At 32.2% G+C, this 12,722-nt stretch overlaps 1 protein-coding gene across 1 annotated transcript; it reads right to left on the minus strand.

Annotated features, from left to right (window-relative positions):
• Window positions 1-423: 423 nt before the first annotated feature.
• Window positions 424-4,013, minus strand: LOC141672169 (two-component response regulator ARR12-like). Its single transcript, XM_074478678.1, has 6 exons — window positions 3,722-4,013; window positions 2,871-3,023; window positions 2,146-2,541; window positions 1,877-1,953; window positions 744-1,798; window positions 424-666 (listed from the first exon to the last, which is right to left on the minus strand). The coding sequence occupies exons 1-6, from the start codon at window positions 3,849-3,851 to the stop codon at window positions 627-629; spliced, it is 1,851 nt and encodes a 616-aa protein (XP_074334779.1). The 5' UTR covers window positions 3,852-4,013; the 3' UTR covers window positions 424-626.
• Between the last annotated feature and the right edge of the window lie 8,709 nt (window positions 4,014-12,722).

Genomic DNA, 12,722 nt, shown 5'->3' on the forward strand with positions numbered 1-12,722 from the left:
TAACTGATTTCGACACTAATTTCAGGGCATCTGATATGTCACATATTACCTGGCTCTTAACACTGCACTCGTAAATAATCTGCTGGATTTGAGGCATACGTTTAACAGCACTAATTCTATTTTGCAAAACACCCGGAAAAATGGAGCAAGAAATCTTACCTGAAATATCTATTTACAAAAAGACTCATAAACTCATAAGATGTTGGGATATCCAGGAGCCAAGTACATAGAGAAAGTACATAATTTGAAAATCATTTAAGTACATAATTTTAAAATCATTATTTTAGCTTAAAGGGACGTAATTAATTCGGGAATTAATTCATCTATGTATTCAGATGAATATATCATCAGTACGTTTGTGACAAAATTTCATCTATTTATTTAAAAGTAGGCTAGTAAAGAAATTAAAGGCAGCAGCAATAATATGGTCATTAGTTGGGTAAAATATATGTACTTGAAAGAAGCATAAGCATATAAGCATCCAAAAAGGAAAAATATACGCAGCCATTAAGAAATCTTTAAATTTAATCTTTAATTATACATGTCCCATCGTTAAACTTGCTATTGGTCAAGAAGTCCACACCATTATGGAAGTAGCTTGCCTTCCTCAGCCAGGTACTCAACCTTCAAAGTTGTCTCCAATGCAGGTTGTTTGATGTCATAACGCTGCAGAAGGAACAAACACTATGTCAGATCATGGTGAAGCTCTAAACTGTATGGAAGTTATGTTATGCATAATCTACCTTGGGTCGAATGAACTTGAAACACCTCGCGCTACAAAGGAGTTCACTGAGCTGCTTAAAAGATTTGTCTGATGCGGAACTGCATCTTGTTTACTGCCCTCCCAGCTTTTCCGGGTGTTGCTGCTTGCTGATGCTGCTTGGCATTGTACAAGATCAATGTTATTATCCCGCATGAGCGCTGGTCCTAATGTGAAGGAAGAAGCATCATGAGGACCACTTCCAATATGCATGGGCACTGAAAGGCTGTTATCTTTCAGACTACTTGGACTAGTATGTTTAAAGCAGTTATTTAATCCGTATAAGTTTGATTGGTCGTCTAATGACTGAACAGCATTCGGCCAATTACCGCGTCTTTCAATATCTGTCATCTGAAAAGAAAATCCCGAATTCAAGGAGTTTTCTGTTGCTAGAGAATGATTTACCAAACCACCTACTCCCTGTGGATGTAGAAAGGGCCCATCAACCATCTGGGAATTATTTGGAATACCGAAATAACCGTTGCTTGTGCTGCCAATGTTTATTTTCGTATCTGGGAAACCATCTGAAGCGGGAAACTGACTGTTGCTTAAGCCAGCGCCATTAATCTTTGCATCCAAAGAACCAATGGAATTGGTATAAATCATTGAATCAGTAACTGGGAGGACTCCATAATTTACACTGTTGCTACGTGGAAGCTGATGTAGCTCAAGTGACATTGGCATGCCGTAAAGTATTCCATTCTGATTTCTTGATTGAGAAACCGAGTGAAAATCAGGCGTACCATTGATGGGGCTGCTTGAGTTCTGAGCATGACCAAATTGAGCAGCTCCTGGAGACGAGAGGCTACGCATTCCCAAACCTGCAGGAGAGTTCAACCTACAAAGCACGCTGCTGGGGGAAAAGGAATTAAAAGCGGCACTCTGAAACTGCCCAGAACTATCCACGGTTGAAAGGTTTCCAAGTGCATTTAGAGAAGCCATTCGCAAAAAAGAAGAATCCGCATTTCCTAAAGCTGCAGCCATATTAGCTTGCTGGCTTGTTACACAACTGATTCTTTTCAGGTATAGCCTATATTTCTGCAGCCAAAGATGAGTTAGTACGTTTTGACTAAAAAAAACTGTAAGTATTTGAGACAAGATAGAAAGTGATTTTGCCTGAAGATGACTGGCCACATTCTCCCTACTAAGATTTTCAACATTCATCATATCCAAAATTCTTTTCGGCACAGCCTCTGCATTCAAAAATTTTTTTAAGGAAGGCAAACTTAGTGTAATTTAGAATAACAGAGAAAATAGTTGCCCCCCTAAAAGTAAAATCTTAACTTTAAAAAAATGAAAATCAAGGTGCTTAATGTTAACAAACAGGGAAAGAATCAGAAATTTTTGAAAGAAAAGTGATGTGGCTAGAGTGGCAGGTAACTTACTATCTAGGCCAAGCTGATTCACAGCTGCAACAAATTTGCGATGCAGCTCTATTGACCAAACCACCCGAGGTTTCTTTTGCATAGAGGGATCGTCGTCAGTGTGTCCATTCTCATCATGCTCTTCGTCTTCATCCTCGTTTTGGTCCTTCCTTTTTCTATTAGTTTTTCCATTTTGCTCAGGATCTCCAATCCCCTGTAACCCATCTCTAGAATCTCCAGAGTCAACACGAGGCTTATCAGAAACTTTTTGATCCTTCGGTTCAAGCTTCCTTTTTCTAATTACATGTTGCCATATATTCTTTAGCTCTTCAATTCTAATAGGTTTCAACAAATAATCACAAGCTCCATGACTGATACCCTTCATTACAAGCTCAGTATCACCATATGCGGACAACACTACAACCATAGAATCAAATATATTAAAACCAAAACTAAGTCAAGTAATTAGCTTTCATGGGCATGCATGACTGTGTGTGGACAGCTCATTAAAGAAAAGACCCGAAGTTCAGTGATTTTATGTTTATTTTTTGCCAAACATATGTTCTATTTTTTTTATTAGCATATGTATACTGTTATGGATAAATTGAGTATATTTTCATCTATATCTACTTTATCAAATTAAATATTGACCAACTTACATCTCCATCTTTACAAGATCAAAAAAAGATGTCAATGTGGTTGACAAAATTAACAAGTTTAGGCATTGGGAGTTATCCATTGCTTACTTATGACAGGCAAGTCCATCTCAAGTCCCACTAGCTCAAGCAGCTTGAAGCCATCCATGTCAGGCATATGAACATCACTGATAACCAAGTCGAACTTGTTCTTGTTTTCTCTTAACATCTGCAATGCAAGTACTGCTTGACTCGTGGTTGTAACTGTGAAAAACACCATATTCCAAAAAAAATGATTAAAGAAATACTATATGTAATGCAACAAAAGGGGAATCAGAATAAAAAAAAACAAAAATATATTCAGACTGTAACAAACGTGAATTACATCAATTAAATACTCGTAGAGAGTTAATATGTATAGAGAAAGACCTTGGAGACCATATATATTCTACAACCTAAACATGGCAGGACAAAAAATATGGTTGACAATAAGGTCTCCAATGTAAGGGTGATCTCCATAGAAGTCAATCTGGCACAATTTGTTCTGAAGTAGTAGAATTTAGCAGAATGAATCCACTACACTGAAAACTATTAAACACAAACAACTGCTTAGGTTGGTACACTCACATGAAAACGCATATTTAAGTGCCTACTGTTTTGACTGGTATACACATACCTATTACATACATAGAAATACATATTAAACAAAGTAAATTCCAGCAAAAAAAGAAGTTTCAATATACACACATATGTAATAAGAAAAAAGCACATGTCAAAAATCTCGTGGGGGAAGTAAATTCGTTGACAGATTAAAAAGGAACCAAACCAAAATCCACAAAGAACAACACAAATCTAAGAACCCCTTAACCTGAGTAAGTCTTACATAAATTGACATAAAAGTAATAATCTTAAATCAAAAAACAAAAGAAGCACAACAACAGAAGAAGTAAAAGGAGACAAACCATTGTACTGACAGCGTCTGAGGAGAGTATCTAAGAGTCGAAGACAAGTGGGGTCATCATCTACAGCAAGAACTCTCATACCCACTGGGAACTTGTCATTCTCACCATGAATTTTGTGATCTACTGTCATTGTTGCAGACCCAAATTTATGATTGCGAGGGTGTGATTATAAAGATTGGGTATTTATGTAAAGGGGGAGAAAATAATATATAGAAACAGAATGTTGGTAGTTGATAAAGGGAAAGAGAAATAAGGGGGATAGTTGTGATTGGCTATAAAAAAGGAGGGACAATTGGCCTTTTATAGTCAAGGAGAGAATGGAATCATTACACCTTTTGTCCGGACTGGATACTGCAACTTGCCTGCTCCGACTATTTACTTATTTCCCAATTCTGCTTACTAATTTCCTCTTTCTTTTTTTCTTTTTGATAATTAGTTATGTATGTACATCTATTTTAAATATTATTATTATTATCATTATTATTTTTCAATAAAAATTATATTTAGTATCTATTAACTTAAAATTATCAATAACCTTGTGATGTATTATACACACTGGTTTAACGGTTAAGTGATAACTAGCATAATAACCCGTGCGAGACACGGGTCATTTTCTAGAATTTTTTTATGCATGCAATTATAATGTTTTTAATGAAAAATGTTGGTTTTTGAAATTTAACGTATGTATGTTTGCAAAAATGTTAGTTTTTTTACACTACTCTTAACAAAATAAGATTAGGTTGTATGTGTCTATATTAGCATGTGAATTATTGTATGTTACATTTCTTAGAAAATTACGATGGTTTCAATTATTTATATGTTAAATATCTGATTTATGTATATATATAATCATTATTAATATCTAGTGAGGCAATTGATTACTTAAATAACATGTATTTATAATTATTCAAAAATTAAAATTATGTAATAAATAAATTGCAATAATTTATATATGGTATTCACATTATCACTAACAAACAATCCATATCTGTTTTTTACGCGACCGAGTATCAATCATGTAACATAAAAATAAATTATATATTGTAAGACTTATTATTGATGTTTATGATTTTTTTCAAGAATTTGAAGAAAAATTGTAATTATATTGTTATTTAAACTATTTTTAAGTTTCTTTCATTACAACTCTAATATTTCTTCATATAATAATTTGATAATATTGTATACTATTTTCCTAAAATTAAATATTTTTCAATTCGATAAAGTTTTATAAATATTAGTTGAACTGCTTAATTCTTTCAAATTATTGAACAATATATATTTTTTAAATAGTATAAAATGTATTGAATCAAATGCTACAATATAGTATAAATATAACTTTTATTTGAATAATTCAAAATATTAAAATAATTTAAAATATGTGTACAATATTATCTTGATCAATAAATATTGTTTATCTAAAAGAATTCTTTTTAAAATGCTAGTTTTTTAAAGTGAAAAATGAAAAATAAACGATTTAATATATCATCGTAGTTTTAACAAATCTCGTGAGATCTCATATCAAATTTTAAATATTTTTTAAATCGGGACAAGTCCCAAAATACTATTGCGCTATCAGTGAACTTAGTAATTTTAATACAAATAATCAATTGACTTGATCCTATAAATACCTCAAACATATTAATTTATATTAATATAAGATATCAAAAAAATTCACATTATTGGTAAGATATTCTCGTCGAACTTGTAATTTAAATTTACTAAACGTAGAATGTGACAATGTTTTTCGGCTAGTCATGTAGTCAAATTTCGAGTATTTTTTGAACAATGGGTCAAATTCTGATTTCAAATTCAAAACAAACTAAAATTCATTTACTCATTATAATTCGAACTTATCTAAATATTTAATACCAATCTAGATTATTTATATATAGGCGATTATATTTTCAATATTTTCTTTAAAAATTATATATACATTTTAATTACTTTTTATAATAAAAAGTTGTTAAAAATATATGAGATATATTTTCAAACTAAAAAATAATAATAAATAAAATAATAATTAATTTATGTATTATGCCTAACTTTATATCTAGAATTCAGTTCTTTAAAATTAATTGTACAAATATTCAAGTAATTATCATTTTTTTCGGAATTCAAGTAGCTATCTTTAAAGTTAAATAAAATATTCATTTAGCACACTTACATATTATGTGTATGATAAAAAGCACATGTGATAATATGGTGTGGTGGTATGAGGTTGTATAGAAGAATGAAGCAACCTGTGTTTGATTCCTACAAAACACAACTTTTATATAAATATTAAAAACAGGGGTAGTTTAGTCTTTTCAATGAGACTTTTTAATCTCAAAATATTATCCCTTTGTTGTGCTATTATATATAAGAGGAGATTAGGTGTGTTTGTACAAGCCTATATACGGGCTAACTGGTCTGTTTTAAATTTTATATTATTATTATTATTATTTCTCAATAAAAAGTATATTTAATATCTATTAGCTTAAAATTAACAATAACCTTGTGATATAATGCTGAAATGTGTTATATATAATGCCCCCAAACCCACCTTACTTGAATTTAGGTCGTTACGGTACCATGCTCCACACCTGCATAATTAATTCCACACATATAATATATTTAATTAAGGAATGAGATTCCATTCCCCACAAGTCACACGATCTTCCAATACTCTAACTTATTATTACATACCCAAAGTACAAGTATTTCAAATTTATCTATGTGGGTGACTACGTCAACCCGATAGTTATACTAGGTACTGACTACTCCGAGTTACACCTTGCGTGTGCCTTCCCTTTTCGAGCCCTGGCTAAATGCTCATCATTACCTTCCTCACACTTTAATATTTAAGAACAATAATATAACACAAGAGTGAGCATAATATGCTCAACAAGTATATCCAGTTCAACAATAAAATTAGAAAAATAACCAAAACTATTCAATATAAAGAGTAGAGGATGAGTACAAAAACATCAACAGTATACATATACATCATTTATCAGATTTACTCACACAACAATAGAAACCTCGAGCTAAACGCTCAACTATTCATCAGAAACCGGTCGTTTTCCACCTCAGTGCCACAACAATGCGATCAACTATCGCCGAACACCTTCACCCACGAACTTACATTTGCCCGATCACGGCTTGTAGTATAGCTCGCAAACATACATTAATATGGTCGTCCTAAATGGGGTTGACGTCTCAACCCTCCGCTATATTTAATCTGATAAAAAAATATAATTATCCAAATAACCGCTCTGTCTCTGTCTCTGTCTTGACGATTGTGCGAAATATTTTCAACTTCCACAGATTAAACCGCGTTGACCAGTTAGGAGGAACTCACCCCACAAAAATCTCACACATTTGAACTATTTAAAGAAAACAGAGGATATCTTTCATAACAATAATAGTCCAGACCTGAACCATAGGACGACACTTTATAATGGAGTTCATATAGAACTTACCGGTATGAACTATATATCGATAACTGGCGAAAGAGGTGATTACCTCGAATAATTAAGGGAAATCAATTTCAAAAGAAATAGTTCAATAACGCTGTTTCAATATACCAACAAGGGGATTTTGAAATATCATGCTATATACATATAAATAGTTTAAACATAAGTATCTCTTCAATATTGTAATGAAAATATAGTGATAGCTTGGAATACCATTAATTATATATATAAAAAAAATACATACACCAATATATAATAGTAGTATCGAAATATCATATATAAATTTGAGTTGATCCGAGCAATAGATCTAACTCGATGAGCAGGAACTTTCACACAACGATTGTATTCAAAGTAACTCGACGTATTTAACAACATTATCTTATAGTAAAAATAAATGATAATAATAAAAGTAATGATAATAATAATAATAATAATAATAATAATAATAATAATAATAATAATAATAATAATAATAATAATAGGAAGAACAATAATAATAATGTTGTCATCAGGGATAGCTGTATAAATTTTTAACTCCAAAAATATATTGAAGTTTGAAATCACTTGTCGAGTATATATATATATACATATACATAATATAAATAAGTTCCGAAAATGACAATTTTTAAAAGTAGAGTACCGGGTAAAATTGCTAGAAATACCAATAATTAACTTAAGACACAATTTGACAAAAGTCCAAAATATATTGACAAAATGATAAAGATTTCAAAATAATCATTATTAAACAAAAACAAATCCAAAATAAATTGAGGCAGAGACAAAATATACTTGCATGAATTTCCACGCTAATATTCGCTCACAATTCAGAAATAATATTATATCCTCCAATTAGGTTTTTCCTCACTCGCCACACTAATTATTAGAAAATAAAAATAATGAATCAGTCATGAACATAATGCTATAATAAATTCTAGGTCTCGCCTTATTTATTACAACCGCTCCCTAAAGTCGGGATCTTTTATTAAGAGAATTGACTCGATTTTATTATTTAGAAAGCATTAATTTAATAACTCAAAAATAATATTATCAATATCTCACTTCTTTTTTATTATTTTTATTAGTCCCTTAATAATCATAATTTAGCCTCTTTTTATTTAAAACCAAATATTCTCTTATTTTTAACAATCCACCCTATTACTATTATCTTTTAATTTCCCCTTTTTCTAATTTAATATAATTTCCAATAAATCTAACTAATAGAATTATAATGGGTGGTGGCCTTATATGTCACTTTGACATAGAAAATGGCCCAAATTGTCATTTTCGGAAAAGATAGCCCAAATTGTCACTTCATAACGGAAGTTCATCTTCCGTTTTGACATTTAAAAAAAAAAAGTTAAAACGGAACTTCGTGAACCGTTAATATTACTGGAAAGGAAGTAAAACGTGGTTTCGTCCACCGTTTTGGGTTTTTAAAAAATTATTATTATGTTAAACGGAGCTTAATTCACCGTTTAAAATAATAAACCGTTTGCTTGATTTTAAAAAAAATAAAAAAGTAAAACATGGTTTCAAGAAACGTTTTTGTGAAATATTTTTGTATCAAAACGGAACACGATGTGCCGTTTTACTCAAAACGTTATATAAAGAACCGTTTTGCATGTTGAACTTCAGTAGCTTCAGTTCTTTTCAGCAGCTACTGGAATTTTTTTAAATTTTTACTAAAATACATCAAAATATTATAAAAACTTGCTATTTCATGTAATTAAAATATATAATTAGATTGATAATAAAAAAACACACGAATACATTAAAATAAGTAATAAAATTCTTCAAAGTCAATACAATTTTTTAGGAAACATTGTTACTAAACAAATAACTAATATAACTCATTTTTTCCCTTGGGTGCTTGAAAATCCATCGCATTTTGATATCTCGTCGACTTCCTTCTTCCTTTCTTTTTCTCAACATCTTTGTCAAGTATCACGGTTGGGAAATTAATACCCGTCGGCCAACGAGAATCTCATTTGCTAGGAATGGGTTCGAAAACCCCATTGTAAACCATTGATGCATTGTCTAACCTATAGATTTCGTCAACCAACGATTCATGACTCAATTTCAAATACGCGCAACATGCTATAACATAAAAACATGGAATACGATACGTTTGCCATTTCCCACAAGAACACAAGTACTCAGGAATCCTAACGGTATGCTTATTCCCCCCCCTTTTGGTCAACCTTTCTATTTACTACTTCAAACAACAATGAATTTCGATCATAAACTTTAACACTATTGTTAGGTCCCAATTTGTTTGTAGAAGGGGGGGTTGAATACAAACAGTACCGAATAATCGAATAAATGCGGAATAAAAAATGTGAAACAAAATTCAAGTTAAATAAAAATATTATTAAACTTGAAAGGTGTTACAACAACTGTATCGATTACAAGATATTAATCTCAAATCAATTATCACAAATCTAGAATAAATTCGACATGAACTTTTTCTATTTTTGCAATAATTAGAATCAAATGCTAAACGCGATTTGAGATTAAGTTCTAGGGATTTTGATCCGCTAGATTGTTACACAAGAACAAGATAAAGATTTCTAGTTGATTGGATTTAACTTTGCAATCTAGAAATTGATCTTTGAAATAAGCAGATGAAAAATGAAATATTTGCTGCGGCTGCTGTGTTCTTGTTTTTTTGACTTGTGTGTTGGATGATTTAGTTGTAGTGAACTGCTGCTTGCTGCTTCTTTTTAATCAACATAATAGAATTGACCTGGCAAGACAATCCTGAGCTCAGCAAGACAATCGATAGGACTATCCTTAGAACTAGCAAGACAATCAGAATGAACTAGCAAGACTTTCGGTATGACAATCAATTGTCATACCGATTGTCATAGTAGTTCAAGCAGATTATTTTTGCTGAATTAATAAGTGATTTTAATCTAATAATAATTCTGGTAAGACAATCAACTGAATTAGCATGACTTTCGGTATGACTATTGATTGTCATACCGATTGTCATACTAATACAATCAGTTATCTTTTTGGAATTAAAACAGATTTTAACCAATTAAAAATTCTGAAAATTCTAGATATTAATTCAGAATTAATTAATCAATTAATTTAATTAATCAATAAATTAATCTTTGCAGATATAATTTATTTTCTTAATTAAATTATATGACTTAATTAATTAATAGAGAATTAATACTAATCCTTGAGCAGCATCCATTCTTCTGAATATCTTCTGAAAATCACTGAGAATTATGAATCAATTCCGCCACTTCAACGTTGACACTCGATGTACTGTCTGGTTCATGAGTGACTAACTTCCGTGACATTTCTTCATGTCTTGACTTTGACGCTTTGATTTTCTTCAGATTAAATCCTTGTAATTAATGATACTCTGACGAGATCTCTGTCACTTGATTAAATCCACGATCTTGATTTATATCACTGAGGCATGATCAACTTCTTGAACTTCTTCCAGTGAATTACCTCCTCAAGTCTGTAGATGAACCTTGTTTCTGAATCCTTTGACAGATATTACTTTGCGAGATCTCTCTGACGGTCGATCCACTATTTACTTATTACATTCTTATTTGAGTTGAGTTGAATCCTCGAATATACAAATAGGCTATGACATATGACTTACAATCTCCCCCTATTTGTTTGTTAGACAATAACACACAAATACCTAGAGGATAACTCAACTAACAAATAAGAGAAAGATATAAACACACATGCAAAGTAAATAGCAGAAAAGTTCTGGATGAGATTTAACATTTTCCAGATTCCAAGTAGATGTTCTTCTAGACTGAACATATCTTCAAGTAGTTCCATCTTCATTTGTACAACCACATTTCCTGTTGAGAAGCCCATATCTCTTGCTTCTCCCCCTATGAGAATCAACTGATTAAAGAAGATCACCTTCGTTTTACCATCTCTCCCGTACAATAGGATCCGCAGATAAAAACCAATGGTACTCCCCTAACTGCTTCTTCCCTTACTAGGAAATCACCTTGTGTTTACCACATCTCCCGTACAATAGGATCCGTAGTTAGAAACAACAATGGTGTGGTGTAGTGTACATTTTTAGGATCTTTTTCTTCCTCCCTGCTATTTCTCCCCCTTAGTTGAGGAATCCTCCAAACTATTTCTTAAGCTTTTATCTCCCCCTTAAAGAAGGAATGTATGCCGTCGTCTGAAGGAGTTCTCATATTTCACTTGGTTGGAAAAGAAATAACAAGTAGTTTCTCTTTCTACCTCACTATGAGTGTGTGATTCTGTTTAGTGTACCTCATATGTGTTTCACTCTTCTCTCCACTCGTGTTTACACTCATTCTCACAAGTGTATCACTCTTCTCTCATAGCTCCATAATCCAGCTGTACCTGCAAGGAAAATCAACTTAGCCATCCTTAAAGGAGGTCACAGGTGGTGCAATGGGAGTTCACAAATCCCCATCCTTGTTAAACTCGTCAGATAAATCTGAGTCATAATCTACAAGTTGCTAGTTTCCCTTTTAGGGTTCCAGATTTGAATTCTGGGAAGGTAAACAATGATCCAACGATTTTAGCATAAAGATCAAAGTTCCCTTCTAATGTCTGTGAAGACACTTCATTGTGACTTATCAGGTAATATCTGAATCATTGTCAACAAGTTGCCGATCTGCACCTATGTCAGATCCACTATCCGCAGATGCATCCAGGGGATTTAAGCCTGGGGAGGTAGACACTGACCACTGACATATGGCTTTTGGATCAGTATCCTCTCCTAACACCTGTAAAGGCAATTGGTCCACTAACGAACCTTGAACAATCGAATCTGACCTTAAAATGGTCGAAACTCTTGTTTCCTTCAACTCATCCTTTGTGTGTGTAACCTCTCCTTGTGCATCAAGAATTGATTATGTTTGAAGTGGTGACACTACATCAGATACCTTGGCCGACAGGCAAAATTCAATAGACGCACCCTGTTGAGAGAATGAATCTAGTAACTGTTTTTGTGCCTTTTCAGCCATTACATCTTTTTGAGAAGATGTATGGGGGCTAGCAGTTGTCTCGGTTTAAATACTACTCATCTATGTAGGAGACAGAGCTACTGGGTTGACTACAGAACCTTCCTTATGTGGTGCACTAGGCACTATCTCCCTCACGCTCATTCATACTACATTTAGTGGTAAGAGAGTGTTGGTTGGTTCTGTTTTTGTGTTTGTCTTTACAGTCTGGGATAGACGTTGTGGGTTTTCAACCTCATGACTGTCAATGAAAGAAAGTCATTGGAGACTGAACCTGTAACACAGAACATATGGTAATAGAGAGAAAATGATTTACAATAGTGATTTCAAAAGATTTTACATGACATAAGAAATCACTAATGTAGAAAGAAGTTTAATTTTTATTTTTCAATATGAATGAGTTTTTGATAAAACATTGATCACTTAGGGTAAAGTCTAAGTAATTCTCATTCATGTCAAAAGCTTACAAATATCTGCAACATAATGTTAACAACATATCATTGACCGATACTTGTCAAGTACTTTAGATACTAATTGTTATGTTGCATAATCAAT

Source organism: Apium graveolens, chromosome 7 (genome assembly GCF_009905375.1).
Source record: "Apium graveolens cultivar Ventura chromosome 7, ASM990537v1, whole genome shotgun sequence".
Taxonomy (NCBI): domain Eukaryota; kingdom Viridiplantae; phylum Streptophyta; class Magnoliopsida; order Apiales; family Apiaceae; genus Apium; species Apium graveolens.

Coding starts and splice junctions, on each gene's coding strand:
- LOC141672169 (XM_074478678.1), bottom strand. CDS start 3,851: ATGACAGTAGATCACAAAATTCATGGTGAGAATGACAAGTTCCCAGTG. Junction 1,954..2,145: donor GAATCAGCTTGGCCTAGATA/GTAAGTTACCTG, acceptor TTTTGAATGCAG/AGGCTGTGCCGAAAAGAATT. Junction 1,799..1,876: donor ATGTGGCCAGTCATCTTCAG/GCAAAATCACTT, acceptor CTTTGGCTGCAG/AAATATAGGCTATACCTGAA.